Source organism: Pristis pectinata, chromosome 17, assembly GCF_009764475.1.
Source record: "Pristis pectinata isolate sPriPec2 chromosome 17, sPriPec2.1.pri, whole genome shotgun sequence".
In the NCBI taxonomy this organism is placed as follows: domain Eukaryota; kingdom Metazoa; phylum Chordata; class Chondrichthyes; order Rhinopristiformes; family Pristidae; genus Pristis; species Pristis pectinata.
This window is the reverse complement of record NC_067421.1, coordinates 7,275,755-7,301,548: the sequence shown is the minus strand read 5'-3', so window position 1 is coordinate 7,301,548 and position 25,794 is coordinate 7,275,755. Positions and strand designations below refer to the sequence as shown.

Below are 25,794 nucleotides of genomic sequence, written 5' to 3'. Positions count from 1 at the left end.
TTTCTTTCCAACAGGCACTGACCACCTCCCTGTCCTTGAAAAGTTTCTGGGTCCTTGGGCGTTTGGGTCTTGTGGCTCTGAAGAATCCACTCGTAACGATTATCAGCGAGCTGCTGGACCTTCTGCACTCCTTCCAATCGCCACAGGTTTTTCCATTCAAACCCAGCATTCAAGCGCCCTTGGAGCTCGTTCCCAGCACCCTCGCCCAACCCAAGGCATTCCAATATCGTTGAGATTGCGGCTGGTTAACTCCTGCATCTCCTTTTCATTCTCATCACATCATTCCTGGCGTTTTCTGGGAGAGAAGCCATCAGCATCTTCACAGGTGTTAATTATGATGGAGTTCAGGACAATGTGTTGGGATCATCAGGCCGTCTGTACAAGAGCGTCCTCTGCAAGAACCGGAAGATTTTCAACTTGGAATATGCGCATGTGGCAAAAAATCTGAGATCAAGCTCCAAGTCACCATCAATTCATTCACTGAAGCATGAGAGGACTGGCCTTGCAGTAAACATTTGCAAAACAAAAGGTCCTCTACCAACCTGCCCCCACTGTGGAACACCATTCTCTGACAGCGAAGGCTGACATCCATGATGAAATTCACTATTGAATTCAGTGGACCAGTACAGCCTTTGGGGGAAAAGAGCATCTCCAACCTAGTACAAAGGTTATGGTTTCCAAGCAGCAGTGATCCCTGTCCTCTTGTGTGTTTCCAAGTCTTGGGTTACTTAAATCAGGCATCTCAAAGCTCTGGAGAGATACCCTACCAGTGGATTTGGTGGTAAGCAAACTAACATCAGCATCCTCTGCCAGGCCACATCTCCAGTATCAAGACCGTGATTACGTTAAGCTCTGTTGAGCAGACCACATCACTCACATGCTTAATCTCACAACAGACGCACTATTCTGAGCTCTGTTACAGCAAGGGATTGCCAGGTGGACAGAGTAAATGATTTAAGGATGTACTCAAAATCTCCTTGAAAATACTCAAAATCTTGAAAAAGTGCCACATCCCCACCGATTCCTAGGAATACCCGGCCCACGATCACCCAAAGTGAAATAGAAGGATCGAATTCCTTGAGTCCATACACTGGCAGCACACAGAAGCCCAACATAAATGGTACAAGAAATGCGCCACCCACCTGCCCACCCCATCACGCACCTCCTGCCCCATCTGCAGCAGAGTCTGTGGGGTTCCACATTGGCCACATTAGTCAATTCAGAAACCAAAACACTGGAGTGGCAGTGGGATATCCACGATCCCTAGGGACTGCCTGAGATGAAGTTTCCTTATGGAGTCTCCTTATGGAGTCACCAATTCATTCAAAACATCATAGAAGCCTACAGACCAAGTGCTGGTAAATGGGAGTAGTCTAGATGGGTACCTGATGGTCAGTATGGACAGTGTGGGCTGAAGGTACTGTTTCTGTGTTGCATGTCTCTATGAGAAGTATTCCTACCAGTTATCCATTTACCTGTGTCCTGGAAAGTTAGACTGAGGAATTCTGATCTGTCCCACAAACGATCTGGAGAGAGCAGCTGTTGAGTTGTGTGTGACTGCTTAGTCAAAATTCTCTTATCCTTTTGAACTTGGTGAGCACCAAACCCACTGTTCCTGTTGTGATACTCATTTGTCTAAAATCAAAATGGGAAGAGACCATTAGATCCATTTCTATCCCCTATAATGATGACTGGTAGACAGGAGCACCAGCATAGAACATAAAACAGTACAGTACAATACAGGTCCTTCGGCCCACATGACAGGTTCACCCCCAGCTCTTTCTGCACATCACCATCAGTAACTATAGTTGAACGATAGTAAAACTCTGTTAATCTGGCATATTCAACAATTTGCCGACTGCCAGATTTTGCAACTATTGGATGTTACTCCAACTATTAACACACTTATCATTCACTTTTTTTTGTAAGATGTTACTCAGTACTACAATGAATTTTCCAGCAAACCCAGTAAGTTTCTGGGGACCATGGGAACCGTGGCCCCAGTGTGTTAATGGGAGCATGGGAACCAGGGACCAGCAACTCACTGTATATGGAAAGACTTCACATTTCTTTGGCATCTTAAGCTCAACCTAAACTACCTCACATATGATTATGTTTTGAACTAGTTTTTGTCATTAATTTATTCTCACACAGTCTATGCATAAATAAGAGCCAAAGACACTGGAGGCATGTTGTAGGATAATGATGGATGCTCAGGAGTCTGAGGCATGTTGTTGTTTACAAGCATGGATAATTGAGTAGAAGAGCATTTCAGTAACTGAGCCTTGTGCTGGTGAAGGTGTGGTTGAGTGATCTAGCAGTGTGCAGTGAGATCCTGATGGTGGAAACTAGGGTCCTCTGGGGCCCCGGCTCCCATGCTCCCGTTAACACACCGGGACCCCGGCTCCCGCACTCCCGTTAACACACGGGGGGGGGGGGCCTGGTTCCAACACTCACGAGTGGTGATGTTTGAAACTCTGCCAACAGTATACCATACCAAAGGTTCTGATTAAACTGCCAGCTGGGAAGATGGAATCAGTAATGTGAGGCAAAAATATTGTGTGGAGGAGAATACGTTGTCTTCAGTCCTGTTGACACTTACTGAAGGAGATTTTAATTCTTCCACCTTTCAATATTGGACAGCAAGACAGATGTAGAATCAAGTAGAATAATAGAGAGACAGAGCTGAATATCACCAGTATCTAATCTCATGCACGTTACCACTATCTGGACATACAAGTTTTAGCCTTTAACTGTGTAACACAGCTCACAACTAATCTTCCCCACTGCAGAACAGTTTCCAAATACGAGAGGTGTAATCTTACACTCATTATTCTCCACATCAGACAAGTTATTTAGGCAACAGGCAAAGACAATAGCTCCTCCAATGACCGAACAGATTTTGCACTGCAGTACCCAGCAAACAATGTTTATGCCATTATAGTCAATGGAGAGGAACGTCAACTGGAGAGTGGAGTAGATACTGCACACATATGGAATGGAAACCAAGCCAAGGTACCAGAAGGGAACCTGGGATTAGACAGTATGCAAAGCAAGAATCAGCATCCTCAGAAGAACAGAGAAGATTGGCAGAAGAGCACAACTGAATAACAGTGACTTACACTCCCTTTCTCCTTCCCCAGGGACAGGAATGCTGAGGGAGGCAGAAGGACCTCCTTCGGCACTGGCTGCTCCTGTAGGTTGCCCATGGTGGGCCATGAAGCAACAGAGTGGGCAACACGCAAGGCCACTTGTGACTGCACAGTCAGTGGGTTTGCTGTTTGTGGTTGCCAGGTAACATGCTCAACGGTCTCATTCTCAGACCCGATCCTTCGGCTTGTGCGAGTCCTTGTTTCATGAACTTTGGATTGTGTTGGAGCCTCCACTTTGCCTTCTGATAGACAGGTTGTTGACATTGAAGGGCCCAGGACCAAAGCATTGCCACTGCAAACAGTAAAACACAAGGACAAATCAATTAAAAAAAACTGCAGGTGCTCCAAATAAGAAATAAAAACAGAAAACTGAGGAAACAGTCAACAGAACTGGAAGCATCTGTGGAGAGAGAAAAGCTCATCGATCAAGAAATTATTCTGAGGAAACTAAAATGTTTTACTGATTCTCTCGTCATGATTTCAGGACATTTTTAGCAGCACTTTCCATTTTTAAACACAAAATAATTAATGCTGAGCTAACAATTCATTATTCTAACACCAACTTAAAAACTATATCAATGGAGAGTAAATGGATAACCATAGAACCAGACAGCACAAAACAGGCCCTTCGGCTCACCATGTTGTGCCGTCCATCAGACCACCCTCACACTACCTAACCCCTTCCTCCCGCATATTCCTCTATCTCACATTCCTCCATATGCCTATCCAACAAGCTCTTGAACCTGTTCAATGTATCTGCCTCCACCACCACCCCAGGCAGTGCACTCTTTGGGTGAAAAACCTCCCTCTGACATCTCCCCTGAACCTCCCACCCATAACCTTAAAGCCATGACCTCTCGTCTTGAGCACTGGTGCCCTGGGAAGGAGGCGCTGACTGTCTACTCTATCTATTCCTCTCAATATTTTATATACCTCTATCATGTCTCCTCCCATCCTCCTCCTTTCCAGAGAATAAAGCCCTAGCACCTTAAGCCTCTCCTCATATTCAATACTCTCCAATCCAGGCAGCATCCTGGTAAATCTCCTCTGCACCCTCTCCAACGCCTCCACATCCTTCCTATAATGAGGCGACCAGAACTGAACACAGTACTCTAAGTGTGGCCTAACTAGAGTTTTGTAAAGCTGCATCATCACCTCACGGCTCTTAAACTCAATCCCGCGATTTATGAAAGCCAACATCCCATTGGCCTTCTTAACTGCTCTTTCCACCTGTGAGGCAACTTTCAGTGAACTGTGAATATGAACCCCCAGATCCCTCTGCTCCTCCACACTGCCAAGTACCTTGCCATTCACCCAGTACTCTGCCCTGGAGTTTGTCCTTCCAAAGTGTACCACCTCACACTTCTCCGGATTGAACTCCATCTGCCACTTCTCAGCCCAGCTCTGCATCCTATCAATATCCCTCTGTAGGCTCCGACAGCCCTCCACACTATCCACAACGCCGCCTATCTTAGTGTCGTCCGCAAACTTACTAACCCAGCCCTCCACCCCCTCATCTAAGTCATCTATAAATGTCACAAAAAGTAGAGGTCCCAGAACCGATCCCTGCGGGACACCACTAGTCACTGCCTTCCAATCCGAGGGCACTCCTTCCACCACAACCCTCTGCTTTCTACACGCAAGCCAATTCCTAATCCACACAGCCAAGCTTCCTTGGATCCCTTGGCCTCTGACCTTCTGAAGAAGCCTACCATGAGGAACCTTATCAAATGCCTTACTAAAATCCATGTAAACCACATCCACCGCACTACCCTCATCAATCTTCCTGGTCACCTCCTCAAAGAACCCTATCAGGCTTGTGAGGCAAGATCTTCCCTTCACAAAGCCATGCTGGCTGTCCCTAATCAGTCCATGATTCTCAAGGTGTTCATAAATCCTATCCCTTAGAATCCTTTGTAACAGCTTACCCACCACAGACGTGAGACTCACCGGTCTATAATTCCCTGGCCTATCCCTATTACCTTTTTTGAACAAGGGGACAACATTCGCAACCCTCCAATCCTCCGGCACCACCCCTGTAGACAACGAGGACTCAAAGATCCTTACCAGCGGTTCAGCAATCTCCTCCCTAGCCTCTTGAAGCAGCCTGGGGAAAATCCCGTCAGGCCCCGGAGATTTATCTGTCTTAATATTATTTAACAACTTCAACACATCCTTTCTCTTGATATCAACAACCTCGAGAACATTACCCCTACCAGCACTCCCTTCCGCATCATCAAGACCCCTCTCCCTGGTGAATACCGAAGAGAAGTACTCATTGAGAGCTTCTCCCACTTCTGCCGCCTCCAGGCAAATTCTCCCACCTTTGTCCTTAATCGGACCTACCTTCACCCTAGCCATCCTCCTACCCTTCACGTACTTGAAAAAGGCCTTGGGATTTTCCTTAACCCTACTAGCCAAAGCCTTTTCATGTCCCCTTCTAGCTCTCCTCAGCCCTTTAAGTTCCTTCCTCGCTACCCTATATTCCTCACGGGCCTGTCTGAACCTTGCTGCTTATACCTCACGTATGCTACCTTCTTCTCCCTAACAAGTCGTTCCACCTCTCTCGTCACCCACGGTTCCTTCACCCTGCCATTCCTTCTCTGCCTCACCGGGACATATTTATCCCTAACATCCTGCATAAGATCCCTGAACATCGACCACATCTCCATGGTACATTTTCCTTCAAAAAGGACATCCCAATTTACACTCCCAAGTTCTCTCCTTATAGCCTCGTAGTTAGCCCTTCCCCAATTGAAAAAACCTCTTGTCCTCTCTGCACCTGTCCCTGTCCATGACAATTTTTAAAGGTTATGGAGCAATGGTCACTGTCCCCCAAATGCTCACCCACCAATAGATCCTTCACCTGTCCCGGTTCATTTCCTAAAACTAGATCTAACATGGCATTCCCTCTAGTCGGCCTGTCAATATACTGCGTCAGGAATCCCTCCTGGACACACTTAACAAATTCCGTCCCATCTAAACCTTTGGCACTAAACAGGTTCCAGTCTATATTTGGGAAGTTGAAGTCTCCCATTATAACAACCCTGTTATTTCTGCTTCTCTCCAAACACTGCCTGCCAATCTGCTCCTCTATATCTCTACTGCTACCGGGGGGCCTATAGAATACTCCTAGTAGAGTAACTGCTCCTTTCTTGTTCCTTAATTCCACCCATACGGACTCTAGAGATGATCCTTCTACAACATCCATCTTTTCCACAGCCGTAACAGTGTCCCATAACACAACAAAAAAAAAGACTAATCAGCTGCTAGCTGCAAGAACCCTAATCCATGGAAGGTCCACACCTGCTGGAACCCTCGCCCAGCACCAGTCCACGCCTGCTGGAACCCTCGCCCACCGATAATCCACACCTGTTGGAATCTACCTCAGGGAGGACCATGCACCTGTTGGGATCCTCACCAATCACCCATCAACAGCTTTTGGGGAACCATTAAGAATCCACACTTGCTGGAATTGCGCTTTGCCAACTTAGCAACTTCAGAAGAGGAAAAAAAACCACTGCTATCAATGTTAAATAGTATTTAGTCCTAAAGCTGTTGAAGTCTTAATCCAGAACTCTGAAGACGCAGGAAGACGGAAAATGATGCAAAGTTTAGTAGGTCAAGCAGTATTTGCGAGGAAGACACTTTTTAGGCCTGTTCTGATAAAAGGACCCGAAATGTTCACACAGTTTCTCTTTCTGTGCGCTTACTAATTTGGTCAGGATACCTTTTGCAAGTATTTTCAGGTTACTTTCTTATTCTGAGATTTCGTATGTCACATCTCACATGCCCCTCTCTCAGGGTGCTTTTATTCCTTGACAGTGCTGCTCTCTCACTGACACAAGGTATGCCAGCATGCCTCATCTGGAAAGCAACCAGTTTTATTTTTACTATTTCCTCTCCATGTCTCCCAGTCTTGGCACAAACAGCGAGTGCCAATGGGACGCTCAGCAATCTCACCATTTTCTCAGGCTTCCACAAACTGGCATTTTCCACCAGGAATACCACACAGCCAGCAGGAGTGTTTCCCCAAATCCCTCTGCACTCACTGGTTTTCCTTCCTGCTTGTCCTTTAACCTGGTTCACTGGAAAAATTATACTACTGTGCTACATCTAAAAGAAAAGGCAAATTAAAAGTAATGCATTCCACCTCTACCCCTCACACCCAACCCAAGTGGGGGTGCAGGGAGACAGCAAGAGTGAAAGCTGGGAGTTCTGTTGTGGGGGGTGGGGGGGGGGACGAGACTGACAGCAGGGCGAGAGTGACTTCTTGTACAATGAGAGATATTTTTATTTGAATCCAAGATTTCTTAATGAAACAGTACTTAAACTATTCCAAACACTTGTGTTGATATATTTTAAGCGTTTAGTTATTTTGACTGAACTACTTGAGTTCCAGAATGCAATTAATATTTTTACATTGAAACTAATAGGAAATACTTTCTTGATTTACAAATTTTCACTTAACATCGTATCTAACCTGAATGTAAGCTCTTTGTAAATTGAAGGTCACTTGCACAGATATCAGGCTAACTTGACGTAATTCCCTCCTTTATTTAATAGTGGGGTCACATTTACAATCTTCTAAGCTATTGGGGCCATTCTAGAATCTATGGAAGCCATCTCTTACAAGACTTTGCTACTTAGCTCAACAGGCCCTGGGAACTTACTGGCTTTCAGTCTCATTAATCTTTCCAATATCACCTTTTAATTAATATGTATTTCCTTCAGTTCCTCAGTCTCTCTAGACCTGTTGTCTCCACAGAGATTTTCCATTTCTTCTTCCTTGAAGACAGACATTGTTTAACTTCTTTGCTATTTCCATACTCAATATAACTTCTCCTGTCTCAGTCTGTAAGGGACCCATATTAACTTTTGTTAAATGGAGACACAAGAAATTCTGCAGATGCTGGAATCTGGAGCAATACACAAAAAGTGCTGGAGGAACTCAGCAGGTCAGGGAGCATCCATGGAGGGAAATAAACAGTCGACGTTTCGGGTCGAGACCCTTCATTGGGACCAGAAAGGAAGAGGGCAGAAGCCAGAATAAGAGGTGGGGGGGGAGGGGAGCAGTACACGCGGGCAGGGGATAGGCGAAATCAGGTGATAGGAGAGTCCAGGCAAGGGGGGGAAGGTAGAGGGCAGGGGAAGATGTAATAAGCTGTGAGGTGAAAGGTAGAAGAGGCCAAGCACTGAAGAAGAATTTTGCAAAGCTGCAGAAATTTTTACAGTCTGTTTTTACATTTGTTGCTATTTTCTTGTTAGTTTTGCGCTCCACTTCCCCTTTCCTTATCAATTTCTTGGACACGTTTTGCTAAATTCCAAAATTTTCCCAATCTTCTGGCTTACTGCTCTTTTCGGAAACAGAATAATCCTTTTCCTTTGATCTAATACTATCTTAATCTTGTGAGCCACAGCTGGAGTATTTCCCTATTGGGTTTTTGTGCCTTGAAGGGATTCACATTTATTGTAAACTATGAATTCCTTGTTTACTGTCACAATCCTTAATGTAGTTTTCCAATCTACCATAGTCATCTCACACTGCAAAACTCTGTAGTTTGCTTTGTATGAATATAAAACCCTAGTCTCAGATTAAACTAAATGATTTTTAATCTTTATAGAAAATTCCATAAATGACTGTGGTGACTCCTACTAATGCTATCATTGACGGATCATCTGCCACAGGTATGTTGGTGAGAATAAGATCAAGTAAGTTTATCCCTTGAGTTGGTTCACTCAGTGTCTGCCACAGATCCAGTCTGGTACCCACGTTCTTCAGGGCTCAACCAACTCGCTTAGCATTGGTGCTAACAAATCACTTTTGGTAATGGTCAATGAAGTCCCCCAGCCAAAGCACATATTGACCACCTAAAGCTGTTGTATAGCAGGTCGGGTGCTACAATCAGTGCTTCTTCCAACTGTTGTTCAACATGAACACTGATTTATCAAGGGGTGGCAACCAGGAGTTTCACGTTGGACCCGACGCCATGAAACCTCATGAAGTCTGCAGTCAATGTTAAGGACTCTCAGGGTGGCTCCTTGTATACCACGGTACCACCACATCTGGTGGGTCTGTGCTGCTGGTGGGACAGGACACACCTAGGGACTGTGTTTGGAAGAGTCTGACACAAGTCTGGCAGTTTGTACGATTCTTTGAGTATGGTATTGCTGGACTGATCTGTGGGACAGTTCTCCCAGTTTTGACCTCAATCTCCACGTTTCTGACTGTGAACATGACTGCGCTGGGAGTTACTTTGCTGTGCCCGAATTCAGGTGTCCATCTGGTTCTTTTACTGTTCTAACATCAAGGATTTGATATTGTTGAGTGGCTTGCTGGGCCATTTGGGGAGTCAGATTTTGGCCAGAGCAGAAGAATGGCAGATTGCCTCCTTTGAAGGACATTAGTGAGCCAGGTATTTTTTTTGTGGTCTTTACTAAATTCCACAGCAGCTGTTGAGTGAGTTGAACTCACATCTCTGGGTTATTAAGTCCGTAACCAAGTAAGGTAAATTAACCACTGCTCTACCCTTGAAGGAAGGCGGAAGCAGTACAACTATCTTTTTCAAGGAGAACTTGCAATACATTGAGTCACTTCCTGGTCACCTAGGAAACATGTAACTACTTTACATAGCAGATTAAGTAAAAAGATACACTCTTAATAATCGTGGGAGTTTCCATCTAACAGTACACAGCTTTCATGCAATGTATAAACAAGAGAAAATATCAGGCAATACTCAGACAAAAGCACTTCCTGCCGCTATCGACCTCAGTTGTGATTCTCTATATGCACCAAGTTACGTGCTCTCAGCAAAGTCAGGCTTCAGCAAAGACCAGCACCTGTAAATTAGGGAGGAGAGAGACAAAAATAAACTCAGCCACATCCCCATTTCTAATCGTTAGCCAGTGATTCCCGCAGGAAAGTGGATGTTGTGCAAGTTTGGGATCAGACTCAGCAGTGACGTTCTGCATGGTCAGATTATGCAGGCACGTGCAAGGTACAGGTGGCCAGTAAGCATAGGCTGTTTCCACTGGAAAGAGAGGGGGTGGGGGGTGGGGGTAGAAAAGCAAGGATAAAGTGAAAGGTCAAATGCAATTGTACATTGGATTTAAAAAAAACATGGAATTAAAAATATGTACAGAAGAAAGGAGGAATTAATGAAGCTCATAACCTCAAGACATTTGAAAATGATTCTCAGCTATTGATGCACTTTTGAGCTGCTTTGTTTTAAAGTTGAGAAAAATGTCACTAATCTACACACAGCAAAGTGTCACAAACAGCAATGAAACAAGTGAGCAGATAATGTGATATGATGTTACTAGGTCACAGAGTGATAGAGTTATACAGCATGGGCATAGGCCCTTCAGACCAGACCACCTCTGCCGAGTAAGGTTCCTACCTGAGCTAGTCCCATATCCTTCTAATCTTTCCTATCCATGTACCCATCTAAATGTCCTTTAAACGTTGTAATTATACCTGCCTCTACCACTTCCTCTGGCAGCTCGTTCCATATACCCACCACCCTCTGTGTGAAAAACTTGCCCCTCCTGTCCCCTTTAAACCTTTCCCTTCTCATCATAAACCCACGCCCTCCAGTGATAGACTTCCCAGTCCTGGGAAAAAGACCGTGACCATTCACCTTATCTATATGCCCCTCAGCATTTGATACAAGGTCACCCCTCAGCCTCCTTCACTCCAGGGAAAACAGTCCCAGCCTGTCCCGCCTCTCCTCATAACTCAAGCCCTCCAGTCCTGGCAATGCCCTCGTCAATCTTTTCTCCACTCTTTCAAGCTTAATCACATCCTTCCCATAGCTGGGTGACCAGAACTGCACACCAGACTCCAAGTGTGGTCTCACTGCCATCTTGTACAACTGTAACATGACATCCCAACTCTTGTACTCAGTGCCCTGACCGATGAAGGCAAGCATGCCAAATGCCTTCTTCACCACCCTGTCTACCTGTGTGACCACTTTCAGGGAACTAATTCAGTGATGGAAAAATATTGGCCAAGACACCACTGAATTATTTGCTCTTCAAATAACGTCATAGGATTATTTTTTTAGCATCCACTTCGTGGTACAGAGATGATTGTATTTTAACTATTCATCTTTAAGATGGCTGCAGCTTAGAGTACACACTGCAACATCGGTTGAGAGCAAATATACATCTATATCAGAGGTCATGGATGCAGGTCTCACTACACTACTCTTCAGAACCACTTAATTCTACCTCACCGAGTGCCAATTCGTTACACCATTCATGGCCCTTCAGTCCAAACAGTCACAGGTATACAGACCCCTGTTCTTTGAAAAAGCCATCCACTCAGGTTGTGTAGGGCTGAACCTGATGCACCCTCCTGCCCTCCTTACTGCTGCTCAGTGTTGAGATAGGAACCTGGCACTGTCACTCCCACTCCACACAGCTCAATGTGGAAGGGCTGCCTGCGAGGGCTGAGGAGAATGATGTGGCTGCTCAGTGTTGAGATGTGGGGCTCAAGACTGCACCCTGGCTGGCACAGTGAGCCTGCTCCACTTGTTGACAGACCTCCCAGATCCCATCATCTCTCATCACCTCCTATTGAATGTGACGAGAGCTGCCATCTCCATCTCTCCTTGTTTCATTGCACAGCTTTCCCCAGCCCAGAGACTTCTCTATGGTAGCAAATCCAATAGGACAGCAGCCAGGTTTCCAGCTCAGCAGCACTCTCAGTAACACAGTTCCTAATATACAATATACTGACCCCTTTTCATGCTGATTCCATTGGTGTACTCATTCCTTGGACCTCAAAGTGCTACACGAGATACTGGTGTATTTGACTTTAAAACACACAGCGAAAACCCAAAATTATATTATTGCAAGTTTTAGCTTTATTTCAGATTGTGAAGTGAAGCATTGCCTCAGAGATGCAAGGCTGTCCAAAATTTGCCAAAAATACATTCATAACCAGGAGCAATTACTGCAAGACTGTGCAAACAGTACGAGGAAAATTGGCCAGGTTTCTCTTGCCCACAAAATGCTGGATAAATCCAGAAAATGCTGAAGACACTCAGCAGATCAGGCAGCATTTGTGGAAAGAGAGAAAGAGTTAACATTTCAGGTTGAAAGACCTACTGAATGTTTCCAGCATTTTCTGTTTTTATTTCAGATTTCCAGCATCTGGAGGTTTTTTTGATTTTCGAGGCAAGTCCAGTTTGGATAGTTACTGCCAAATCAGTCTACTCAAACATTAATGAAATGACGGAACATATTGCCAAATGTCTTAGCAATAACTTGCTCACTGGTGCATATTTTGGGTTTTGCCAGGACCAAGGCTCCAGATCTCATCACTGCCTCGGTCTAAATGTGGACCACAGCCCTGAATTCCTGAGGGGTGATGAAAGTGACCGCCCTTGACATCAGTGCAATATTTGACTAGGTGCCGCATCAAGGAGCCCCAGTAAAACTGAAGTCAATGGCCATCATGAAGAAAACACTGCAATCATTGGAGCCTTGCACAGGGGTTGTTAGAGATCAACCATCCTGGATGATTGCAGCTTGAAGAACACTCGAAGTTTGACACCATCAAGGACAAAGCAGTGTCATCGACCACCCTAAACATTCACTCCCTTCAAAATCATCAAACTATGGCTGCAGCATGTTATCTACAAAATTCACTGCAGTTACTCACCTGGGCTACTCTAACGACACCTCCCAAACTAGTGACCACTCCAATCAAAAGGGAAACGGGGAGATGAAACCAGCAATTGCAGGTTCCTCTCCAAATCAGGCTGCATCCTGACTCCGAAATATATCGTAATTCCTTCCTCATCATTGTATCTAAATCTTGGAACTCTCCATCCAACAATATTGCAGGAGTACCTCCAGCAGAAGAAATGCAACCATTCAAGAAGGTGGCTCACTGCCATCTTTCCAAGGGAATTTTAGGTTAGTAATAATTGCTACCTTGCTGATGATGCTCACATCATGAAAAAATAAGAGGAGCATTTTGAATGGGTCTACAAAAGACCTCGGGCATGAATATCAAAGCCCACAATTTGAAATAATAAGAAATAATTACAGGTTTAAATATTAAAATTAGGCAAAAACTACCAAACTTATTCCAATAAATCCAGATGTATTCCTAAGTCACGACCAAAACAGAATTTAGCTTATTCAATTACCATTAACCTATGGCCCTGACAATAATCCACAATTTCAAATAAATAATGGATATGGGTTATCTTGTTTGATAAATATAGGGACACACTAATTACTGCTGTGTCAAATTATATAAACTGGTAAGCCCTTGTTGATCCATCTATCCTAAATTGCCTCAACTCAGCTGATTGGACCATAGAACATTACAGCACAGTATAGGCCCTTCAGCCCACAATATTGAACCAACATCTTATCCTGCTCTAAGATCAGTCTAACCCTTCCCTCCCACATAGCCCTCCATTTTTCTGTCATTCATGTGCCTATCCAAGAGTCTCTTAAATGTCCCTAATATACTGTATCTGCCTCCACCACCTCTGCAGGCAGTGCGTTCCACACACCCACCACTCTCTGTGTAAAAAAAAAACTTACCTCTAACATCCCCCTTATACCTTCCTCCAATCATCTTAAAATTATGCCCCCTCATGTTAGCCATTTTCACCCTGGGAAAAAGTCTCTGACTGTCCACTCGATCTATGCCTCTTATCATCTTGTACACCTCTATCAAGTCACCTCTCATCCTTCACTCCAAAGAGAAAAGCCCTAGCTCGCTCAACCTTTCCTCATAAGACATGCTCTCCAATCCAGGCAGTATCCTGGTAAATCTCCTCTGCACCTTCTCTAAAGCTTCCACATCCTTCCTATAATGAGGTGACCAGAACTGAACACAATACTCCAAGTGTGGTCTAACTAGATTTCTTATAGAGCTGCAACATTACCTCAGGGCTTTTGAACTCAATATCCCAACTAATGAAGGCCAACACTCCATACACCTTCTTAACAACTCTATCAACCTGCATGGCAACCTTGAGGGATCCATGGACGTGGACCCCAAGATCCCTCTGTTCCTCCACACTGCTAAGAGTGGAGTGCACACCTTCATCACAAGTTGCTATAATTGCTTCAGGATTTCCGAGCTGCTGAAGGTAACTAAAGTTTTCTAAGATCTCAAACATAATCACTATCTAAGAAGCTCTGTTGGAAAGTAGCTGCAGAGATCAGGTGAGGGCCAAACCTAGTTTATTGGCTGCCTTGTGCAGTTAACTATATGCTGCTGGCATTACTGTCTAGGTTCATGCATGAAGAATTATCACATGGCCTTGCATACGTATATTATGTTACATTTAGCAGATTCCAACTCCTATTTGCAAAAAAATCACCGTCTATTCTAGGATCATTCTGCAATGCAAAGATAACTTCACCTACCTCGCTTCACAAAAAGATCATCTTCTTAATCTCCTCTCCCAACTCAGCCATCGTCATCTCCTAAACATGTGCAAGGAGCTCAAAGACTCGCATGCCTCTAAATATGAGAGCATTCCATCAGTCACAACTGTAGTTTTGCTGCTTCCCTAGACCCCACTGGACCAAACTTCCTCAGAACTTCAACTTCTTTGACTCGTACACAAAATCCTTCTCTAGCTTTTTTTCACCTGTCTCTTCTCATGGCCTCTGACAGCTTACCTTGACCCACAAGTCCCCACCTCTAGATCCTGTTCTTTCGACCCTATACCTGTACTGTTCCTCTCTACTTCAAATCTTCCATCTGCTAACTCAAGAAAAACTCAACCCCACCCTCCCCCATCCTTGCAAACCTCCAACATCACTCTCCCATGTGGCTTCCCAACCCTCTGCCCATTGTATATGGAACTTCTTGAATCCTTCTGATCAGGCATTCTGCCTTGCCACAGTACCAAGATGTCTCTTATCAATATCACAATATCTTTCTATGTGATTGTGACGAAGTCCCTCCAATTTGTTCTCGATACTTCTTCAGCCTTTGACATGGTTCTGGAATACCATCCTCTGCAGACACTTATTTCACTATTGTCCATCTGAATCAAGCAACTGTGCTCACCTGGCTCCATTCAGTCCCAACAGAGATTCAGCTGGTTTCTTTATCTGCTCCTACACTATTACCTCTGGTGCCTCTGTGCAGTATCATTCCAAAAAAAAAAAAGAGTTCCCGTATGTGCACTAATAACACCCAACATTACTATGTGGACGCCCCACTTAGCCCTTCCACTATCTCCAAATTGTCAGACTGTTTGGAACCCAGCAAAGGAAAAGCAGAAACTTGCTTCAATTAAATACAAAGTTTTAACAAAAAACCTACAAGATGATGGAAATTTGAAATGATTATAGAAGGAAAAAGCTAGAAATACTCAGCAGTCAGTACCATTGTGGAAAGAGAAACCAAAGTGATGCTTCAGCAAGTGTGGTATTAGAAAAAAGAATGGTTTGGGGAAGCATAAATGTGAGCAGCAAGTTTACCTGAAATTGTCAAAGAAAAATACTGTGGGTGCTGTAATCTCAAATAAAAGTAGAAAATACTCATTATCTAAAATTCTTGAACTATGTCAAGTCCAGAAGACGTTAAGATGTGCTAAAGCACACACACACGTCTTCATTGAGGGGTCAGCGGTGGAAAGGGTGAGCAGCTTCAAGTTCCTGGGTGTCAACATCTCAGAGGATCTATCTTGGGCCCAACACATTGATGCGATCATGAAGGCAGCACAGCAGCAGCTCTACTTCATAAGGAATTTGAGGAGATTCGGTACGTCACCAAAGACTCCTACAAATTTCTACAGATGTACAGTGGAGAGCATTCTGACTGGTGGCATCACAGCCTGGTATGGAGGCTTCAATCAGAAGAGTGCAGAATCGAAAGAGGCTGCAGAGGGTTGTAGACTCAGCCAGCTCCATCACGGGCACAACCCCCACCCTTTCCACACCATCAAGAACACCTTCAAGAGGCGATGCCTCAAGGCGGTGGCATCCATCATTAAGGATCCTCACCACCTGGGACATGCCCTCTTCTCGTTACTACCATCGGGGAGGAGGTACAGGAGCCTGAAGACCCACACTTAACGTTTCAGGAACAGCTTCTTCCCCTCTATCATCAGATTTCTGAACGGTCTATGAACACGTGAACATGATCTCGTTATTCCTCTTTTGCACTATTTATTTTTGTAATTTATAGTAATTTTTACATCTTTATGTCTTGCACTATACTGCTGCCACAAAACAACAAATTTCACGACATATGTCAGTGATAATTAACCTGATTCTGATAAAATCCTGGGAAGAGGAGAGGCCCTTTTCTAATGAAGTTGTATTACGAATATTACGGATATGTTTAAAAGAATATGATTAACATTTACTGATGTATTTAGTGCTATTCATCCCACACATTTTTTTGAAGGTTTTTAAAGTACTTCTTTAGAATTGATGAAACTTGTTTCTCTGCATAGTTGTACTCTTTGATATTCATCATTTTTTATTCCTCAAAGAAGCCTAGAGAACAGAATTGTTTTTATACGCCCAGACATTCATTAGCAACCGTATTCTCACTTGTGTCCTTTGTGGAGACAATAATAATTTCCTCTGCCTCCCACTGTATCTATCCATAGGGAGTGGTTAAACCTAATAACTATCCTGCAAAATTGTCATATGACTGGATCACCTGAGTTAGTGTTGTTTTCAGATTGCAGAATTTATTTGGCTAGTGACAAAAAAAACTTTATACAGCACATTTTAATAGTGTGAAATGTCCTTAGGTATTTCTCAGGAACAATATCAAACAAAATTTGCCTTTAGGGAGGTATTAAGGCATATGACTAAAAGCTTGGTCAGAGGTGAGGCTTAAGGTGTACCTCAAAGGGAGAATGAGTGGTAGGGAGGCAAAGAGAGATACTTAGATAACTAAAGACATGGCTACTAATGGTTGACTTATTAAAATTGTGGATACTTAAGCAACCAGAATTGGATGAGTGGCTATTTTGAGGGCTGTAGGGCCAGATATTAGAGATAGGGAGTATTAAAGCCATGAAAGGTTTGAGAATAAGACTACGAAGGCTTCGATTACCTAGGTGTTATGAATCAGCACAGGAGAGATGGATAAATCACCAGGCCTAGTTAAAATGTATCCCAAACTCTTAAAAAAAAATTTAAGGGAGGAAACAGTACAGGATCTATCATTTTCCAATTCTCCTTGTTTACAGGTATGATGCTGGAGATCTCGGAAATAGCTAATGTGGTGTCATTGCTTAAAAAGATGAAGGTGAAAGATCAAATAAATTCACCAAGTTATTGCAAGAACAGTTTGAGCAACAGCAGTAATTAACATTTAACTAGACACAGATTAGTTGAGAGTAGTCAGGGATGGTCATGCCTATTTTGATCGAATTTATTTGAGGTGTGAATGGTGTTATTGACATGACCTTTATGGATTTTAGGAAGGAAAGATCCCAGATGGTAGATCAATGAGGAAAGTGTAAGCCCATGTGATCGAAGAGGAATCGGTGTTGGATTAAATATCGACTCTGGGAGAAAGCAAAGAGTAATGATCAACCAGAGTTTTAGTGGGGCTATGCAGGGTTTAGTACAAAATCCCTTCAATTCTGTAATATGTAGTCAAGACACAGACTTAAAAGTTGAGGCTATGTTTAAGAAGTTTGCTGATGACACTTAAATTAGCAACGAGGTTGAAGAGAGGAAGGTGGGTCTAGACTACAGAAAGATATCAGTGAACTGGTTGGGTGGGTACAATGGTAGTGAATGGAATTCATTTGAGAGAAATGTGTGAGGTAATACATTTTGGGAGAGTATACAAGGCAAGAGAATATGCAATAAATTATGGGATACTTATAAGTGAAATTTTAAAATGCACAACCACTGATGGAGGAGTGAACCAGTCTCCCCAAGGGACCGGCCGTCAGAATGCTGAAGGGGAGGTGAGGGAAAGATCTATTTGTTTTTAGCATTTTGCTGGAGTTGCCAGCAATAGCAGAGGATGATTCACTGAACATGGAAAATGATGCTGTGAAGAATGCCGATAGAGGGAAACATCCCGGTTCAGAGGGAGGAAAAATGGGAGCAGAAGTGCAGGAAATGGAATGGTCCTGATGAGGGAAAAGTCATGTTAGAACTGCGAAAAACACCAGTTAGGCCACAGTTAAATTGTTGTGTAAAGTTCTAATTATGGCACAAGAGGGATGGATGTGACAGTACTAGAGAAGGTGAAGAGGTTGACAGGACTGGAGAATTGTACTCATGAGAAACTGAGTAGACTCAGGTTGTTTTCTTTGCAAAGGAATCTGGAAGATTTAATTAAGCTGAATAAGATTATGAGAGGCCAACATAATGTGACTGGCTTTCCCTTGGAGAGAATAATAACTAGGAGACGGAGATTTAAGTTAATTAATTGAAGAGTTAGAGCACAGATGAGAAGAATAAATTCATTCAAAGAGCAGTGCTTGAAAGGGCGATGGAGACAAAGTCTCACCACATTTAAAAATTGCTTGGATGAGCTCTTGAAGAGCCATGACTTACAAGGCTATGGACCGAGAGCTGGAAAGTGGAAATAACCTTAAGAAGTATTTTTAGGCCAGCCTGGTTGTAGTGTACTAAATGGACTCCTGTGTATTCATTATTTGGTTTGAAAATGGAATCTTCTAGTTTTCCATGAGTTGGAATAAGTTAGGTGACAAAGGGTGGAACAAGGGGAGGCAGTCAACATTGAGTTGGAATGGTCAGGTCTGCAGGAATTGAAATATGCACGAGAGTTTCATCAACAGATGAGATATGGCAGGAGTGAAACTGGGCACTGGAATTAGGAGGTCATTACTGATCGTGGACAGCTACACCTGTAGCTCATCTAAGGAATGGAAACAGAGTCGGCCACCAGGTATTTCAAACTTGCTTCACGGGTCAATCGGATTGTGGCTCATTGTGTTTCAAGACTCCTTTCCCACTCAATTATTACAGTCTTAATTGTGTTTGTACCCAAACATCTATCACTGTCAGCCTTGAACAGATTCAATGACTGAGCATCCACTGAATTACCAAGATTTGCAATCCACTCTACAAAGAAACTAGGTAAGGCAAGTCAGAATAAAGATGAGGCTTACATTCACCCTTGTTTAATGAACATTAATTGAAAAATATTTAATTTTCGTCTCTTATATCCTTGTTAATTTATACCCTTATGCATTCACTAGATAATTCTTGTTCAAGCACTATGCTGTTTGCTGCACGCTTCATTTTCATGATGGTGCTGATGCTGCAACAGCAGGTAGGGGAAGGGGAGGAAGAGGGGGAAGGGGAAACCTGTGAGTGAGCAGGAGGAGAGAAAGTGGGGAGGAAAGAGAGAGGAAGCAAAGAAGAAAGGGAGAACAGGACAGAGGGGAAGAAATGCTACGGGGAAAGTGGAAGATACACCACCCTATATCACAAAATGGTTTTAATTTGTTCATTCCCAGGAGGTATTTGGGTATGGATTGCACTGAAGAGTTTTGTCTGGTTCCTATACTGGCAAGAGTTGCTTAATAATAAGAAAGAAAACACAAGGTACGATATCTTTAGAGAGTAGGATAATGGACTGGTTATCTGTCAGAAACTCATTTCCACAAGTCCTGTTCTCAATAATAGAAAGATTTGTCAAGAACAAGGTGTGTGAGTGGAGATCTTGAGACAGAATATACAAGTCAAAGCTGGAGGGAAAGTGGGAGGGGGGGGAAAACAATAGAATAAGAGAGAGGGAATAAAAAGGGATCAGCAGAAATGAGAGGAAAGGTGTGATTCAGGATAAGGGTATGGAAGTGCGTGAGAATATGGAAGGAGAATAGAACAGAGGGATGGAAAGATGGGAAATACACTGTAGAACATGGAATTGTTTTACTTTGATGAGTTAGTGAATGCGGCCTACAAGAAAGACACAGCTCATGTTTGTATTTTTGAATTAGTGAGGACCACTTCTCATAGAACAATGGATAACACTGGACTGTTTCTGTAATATATTCATACCTGTGGTTGCCACTGTCCAGCTTTTTCTTTTGTGATGGTTTGAGCAGAAACGTTGGTTTTCTTGGTTGTAGTCTTGCCTGACGTGCAAGGTGTCTATTGATACATTGAAGGATTGAATTAATCTTCAAAAGATAGATGCCATAGTCTTCTCTCAAAATCATTTGCAATTAACTTCCTTCTGAATAGTTTCTGATAATTCTGTTATTACAGTTTCACTTGGTGCTCTCATTCCACTCCAATCACTCACTTCCAATGAGAAACTTGCAATAATACACTTCATTCCAGAATTACGTGCCAACAGTTCTTGCGCCACAAGGTATAGTGACCCACTGCCCACATTATTAATCTCTCAACTTTTGCAGAGCAATGGGTGCACAAAACAAAGTTGTTTTTCTCCTTTTACAATTCTCTGAATAGGAGAGGGACAACACAAAGGGGGTCAATACCAAGAAATGGGGTATTTCCTGTGCTTATCGTATAGCTGAGCAAAGAGTCTAAAACAATTTGTTCTACAGAACACCATAGCTTAATAATGATTAGTAACAAATAGCTTTAGGTACAACATATTAAGGGAGTAAACAAGCCATATTCAGATTATCATGGGCTAATAGAGGTTCAACATTCAGTGTTTTATAATACTTTTATGCATTTCCTGATGAAGCTCAAAGAATCTTACATAGAGAAACAATTTTGTTCTTGCAGTCCAGTGGTCTGACTTTCCCCAAATTGAAGTGCATCTGGTATGTCACCTTAAGCTCAGTGAAGTTTGCTTCCTAAAGTGGCAGCTTGGGACATACAGTGGCGTCAACACAAGTTGAGCATCACCCTAGATAATTAACTAACATATTACTCACTAACATATCACCACCACCTCAAAAATATTAGAACAACGATCCAATTCAGGGAGAACATGAAATGGGCACTGGGTGAGGCAGCAAAGCAAGTACTCTATGCATCACTAAACCTTCAGTAGTCTATTCAGCAGTATATTACAGCTGTTCAACATGGGCAGACTACAGACACATGGATTTCATTGAACGATTACCAAGAAGAGACCAGAGCCTTAAAAGTGGCACAGATTGAACAGGGGAGACACAAGAGACTGTAGATGCTGGAAATCTGTAGCAACACAGAAAGGAGCCGGAGGAACTGAGCGGGTCGGGCAGCATCTATGGAGGGAAATGGACAGTCAATGTTTCGGGTTGACAGCCGTCATCAAGACTGGAAATCTCCCATCTCCCTTTCCAGTCCCGATGAAGGGTCTCGACCCGAAACGTCGACTGTCCATTTCCCTCCATAGATGCTGCCCTGACCCGCTCAGTTCCTCTGGCTCCTTTCTGTGTTGCTACAGACTGAACAGCTCCTTATCTTTGCACATCCACGGAATGAGGTCATCTTGAGCAGAGTCTTATCAAAGAAGACTTCCTGAATTTTAGGAATTAACCTTTATGGGTATTTTCTGTACTTCTAGGGCGCGAGTGAGCGTGCATCAAAGTGGACCTGCAACTGTAGCTATACTTAACATATAATTCTATGTGAACAGAGACCTTATCAGCAGTTACCAATGGAACGTCTCACAGCTTAGTTATGGTTGCTGCTTATCATTTTTACAGAAAGAATTTGCGCCCATCTTTTGCAGACACTGAAATTGACACCAAGGGCAAATGATGTCATCATTCTATTCTTCATATATTATGTACTTATATTTTTCCAGTCTTAGTTTCAACTCCATTTATTTCAGTTTATGGGAGGTGTCTCTTTGTAACCATTAGGTTTTTACAAGTATCCGCATCTCATAAGCACTTCAGGTCAGCAGCAATGGCTCACGATATTACTGACTACTGATGTGTCGACATGAGTCCACTGCTTTATCACAAGACAGAAAGTTCACTTACAAATTGGCAAAGTCCGTATCACCACCAGGTAGCATTGTTGGAAAGCTATCACATTGGAGTGGATTTGTTGTAGCCTTTGTAATCATTTTCCTAGATGCACTCTTCGAGATCCCGATTTTCGTACTGACATCTTTCTCTTTGCAAACATCAGCAACTGGAAGCTTGAAAGCCACATTTTTTTTTCGTGTCACAGCAGTGGACCTCTGTTTCAGCCTCTCCCTTTTGCAGAGCACTTTTTGCTTCCAAATCATTGCACAACGATAGACAATTTGATGAAGGCCATAAGCAGTCTGGAGAGAAATATTTGAGGTTCAGTGAAGATTAAACATCAACCGTTCGGATTAGTAGATTGCTCAATATTTGTTTTCTTATTCATTTTTACAGGTTGTGGGCATCGCTGACAACACCACCATTAATTGCCAGCTCTAATCTTCTCTGAAGTGGTTGTCAGCCACCTTCTCAAATTACTGCAACCCCTCTGGGGAAAGGTACTCTCAACTCCAACAAAAAAAAGGAACAATGAGGTATTTATAAATCTCCAGAACTTGCTGGTCAATTTATGAAGGCCAGCAGTCTGCCTCACATAAATGGCATCTTGCTCAAAGACTTCACAATATTAAGCACCTCTTGGATTTGCAAATCAATTTTCCATTAAACTCTTGAAAATTTCTTGTACGATAAAGATGAACTCTTGATCTCTCAATTACCTCGTCGTGGCCCTTGCACCTTATTGTCTACCTGCACTGCATTTTCTCTGTAACTGTATATTCTGCATTCTGTTCCCTTTGTACTACTACTCGATGTACTTGAAATGACCTGTATGGATGGCATGCAAAACAAAGTTTTTCACCGTTCTTGGTACATGTGACAATAACAAACCAATTACTAATTACCAAAATTAGGGAATATGCAAATGTACTTTTTTTTAAAAAACAGAATCATCATTAATACAGTGCCAAGCAAATTCTCTGGTCCAATTTCAACTAGTCAATCTTATTCTAGCATATGGTAAATTCACAGATTTTTAAAATTTCAGGTTTGTCAATTTTCTCCCGTTTGTCTGCCTTAATCCAAATCATTCTCTCCCCACTTTTCTACAAATAAATATTGGCCAGGACTTCAGTACCGCTCAAAGTGTATCCTTGTATTTCTTGAACTTGCTGGATCAACTTGACCATCTATAACAGTGCAATCCACTTACATACCATTATTTTTCCATCGTGTTTTGATGCCTTCTCACTACTCCACTGCCTTAGTCCAAACTTCAGGGCTGACTCTCCAGTACAGCAAATAAAGGGCAACATCATGCAAATGAGTTGGCTGATGTTTACTGTTGGCTGACATTCAGTGATGTCCACCGGCTTGTCTTTTCTTTGCTATACTGGAGTATCAGTTTAAATGTTGGTGCACTACAGCACTTGCTGTACCAGCTCCCTCAGTGTATGCAAACAAAGTCCCACGTCATCTCCATTTCCCTATTCAATGTTTATCACTCAACCAACATTGCTTCCTTTCATAATCATAGCTTTCCCTCTAACTATTTGATAAAGCCCTCAATTATGTCTCAGCTATTTCCTGCACCTTTGCTCTCCTTCCAGACAGAGCAATGATAACAGTTCTGATGGTCCTCTCTCTCCACCCTACCAGCCCCTGCAGTAAATGGTCCATCCTTTGCAATTTCCTTCACCTTCAACGAAATTCCACTACCAGATTCATCCTGCCCTCTCTTCTAAGGGACAGTTCCCTTTGCGATTCCTCCACTCTTCTGTATCCACCAGCCGCTCCCCTTCTAACAGCACTTCCCATGGAGATGTAACACCTAATCTTTTACCTCCTCCCTTCACACCTGGAAGGACTATTTGGGTGCACGGATGGTGAAGCAGCAATTCACTTGCCCTTATTCCAATCCACCGTACTGCATTTAGTGCTCACGTACAGTGTCATCTGCATTGGAGAAACCAAATGCAGATTGGATGACCGCTTTGTGGACTATCCAGTTGTCTGTCACTTTAATTTTCCATCTCACATCCACTTTGATTCATCCGTCTGTACCCTTTTACAATGTTCATCAAGGACCAACACAAGGTTAAGGAACAGCATCCCACCTTCTGTCTGGGCATGATGCAGCCTTTGGGACTCAACATCAAATTCAACAATTTCAGGTTACTTATTTTTTTCTGTATGCATTAGAACTAGTTATTTCTCCTGTAAGATTATCCATCTGTAATGCTAACTCAGTTGTTCTCTCTCCATAGACACTGAGTATTTCCAGCATTTCTTTTTGATTTCCATTCACTACAAACAACTCTAAACTGTATTTTGTAGTTTTACAAGTCCCTTTGTTTGTTTTATTCCCCCTCCAGCTGTCCTCAGACAATTTCGAAAACAATGCTCACCATATCAGATACTCCCTTTGACCTGGCCGTTCCTTCCCTTCCCTCTTTGTAACTTAAACCTGCTTTTCACCTCCCAGTTCCAATGAAGGGTCTCAACCTGAAATGTTTGCCGTTTGTCTTTCCACAGATGCTACCCGACCTGCTGAGTGTTCGCAGAATTTTCTGTTTTTAATCACCAAAAACAGATTTACTGCTCCTTATAGTATTGTTGCTTGAGAGTGCAAAGTTTCAGTGAGATTCACAGATAACAACTTCAAACCTCCCTCTTACCTTCACTTGATGTTCAGCAGCAATTTGGTTGCGCAAATGGATCATGTCAGAGGTATACTGAAGAACTGCAGCAACTCCCATTCGTAAAAGGTGACTCCTATAGTTTTCCACTGCTTTTGCAATGCGCAACTTTTTTCTCTGCTGCTCCTGCACATATATTAGCCAGGCATCAAATACCTGAAAAAGAAACAAGCTGAAGACTAAAGACCTTAACCACAGGAGGAGTACAACTTCAGGCTTCTCATTCCAAAGGGAAAACAGACTGTAAAATACAGAAGCTGATGCACAGATCAAGTCACTGCCATGGTAGTATTTGATCACTAGTAATAAGATTGTCAATGAAAAAGATACAAAGCAGCACCAAAAACAATCTGCTGGAATGACTCAGCGGGTCGAGCAGCTTCTGTGGGAGGAAAGAAACTGTCGACATTTCGGGTCAAAAGCTGCAGGGTTTCAACCCAAAACGTCAAATTCCTTCCCTCCCACAGATGCTGCTCGACCCGCTGAATCCTTCCTGCAGATTTTTTATTGCTCCGGATTGCAGCATCTGCAGTCTCTTGTGTCTCAAGTGAAGCAACACACTTGATTGGCACCCCAACCACTTAAAATATTCATTCGAACTACCAATGTACCGGAGCTGCAGTGTGTATCATTTACAAAATGCACTGCAGTTACTCACCAGGGGTACTCCCAACAACACCCCGAAACTCTGCCACCAAGAAAAGCAGACACACAGAACAGCACCAGCTGCAGGTTCCTCTTCCAAGAGGACACTAGCCCAGCTTGGAAATATTTCACCATTCCTTCATCATCAGTAAGGGTCTAAGTCCTTTAAGTCTTCGCCCATTAACCTTGTAGGATAGAGTTACAGAATTTAGAAAGGTTCCTTCACCAGAATGACTGCATCTTTGGATATAAAATGAATATATGCTAAGTATATACTTTCATATAATATACCTACATCTGTCCTGTCCCAAACAAGGTATGTTCATCAAATTTCCTTTGATGGCAGTTGACAGTTTTATGTTTAATTAATATAAGGAACAACTAGAACTATGTCAAGCCTCTCTCAGCCTG

The 25,794-nt window shown here is 43.0% G+C and overlaps 1 protein-coding gene across 2 annotated transcripts in view; it reads right to left on the bottom strand.

Moving 5' to 3' along the window:
• Positions 1–25,794, bottom strand: part of LOC127579282 (protein SFI1 homolog) — a 120,401-nt gene that overhangs the window by 11,093 nt on the left and 83,514 nt on the right. For both annotated transcript variants that reach the window (XM_052031965.1, XM_052031967.1), the window contains 5 exons: positions 24,718–24,894; positions 22,052–22,341; positions 20,157–20,249; positions 3,123–3,444; positions 1,476–1,635 (listed from right to left, as the gene is read on the bottom strand). In XM_052031965.1, the coding sequence (XP_051887925.1) occupies positions 1,476–1,635; positions 3,123–3,444; positions 20,157–20,249; positions 22,052–22,341; positions 24,718–24,894 (1,042 nt within the window). The remainder of the gene's footprint in view (positions 1–1,475; positions 1,636–3,122; positions 3,445–20,156; positions 20,250–22,051; positions 22,342–24,717; positions 24,895–25,794) is intronic.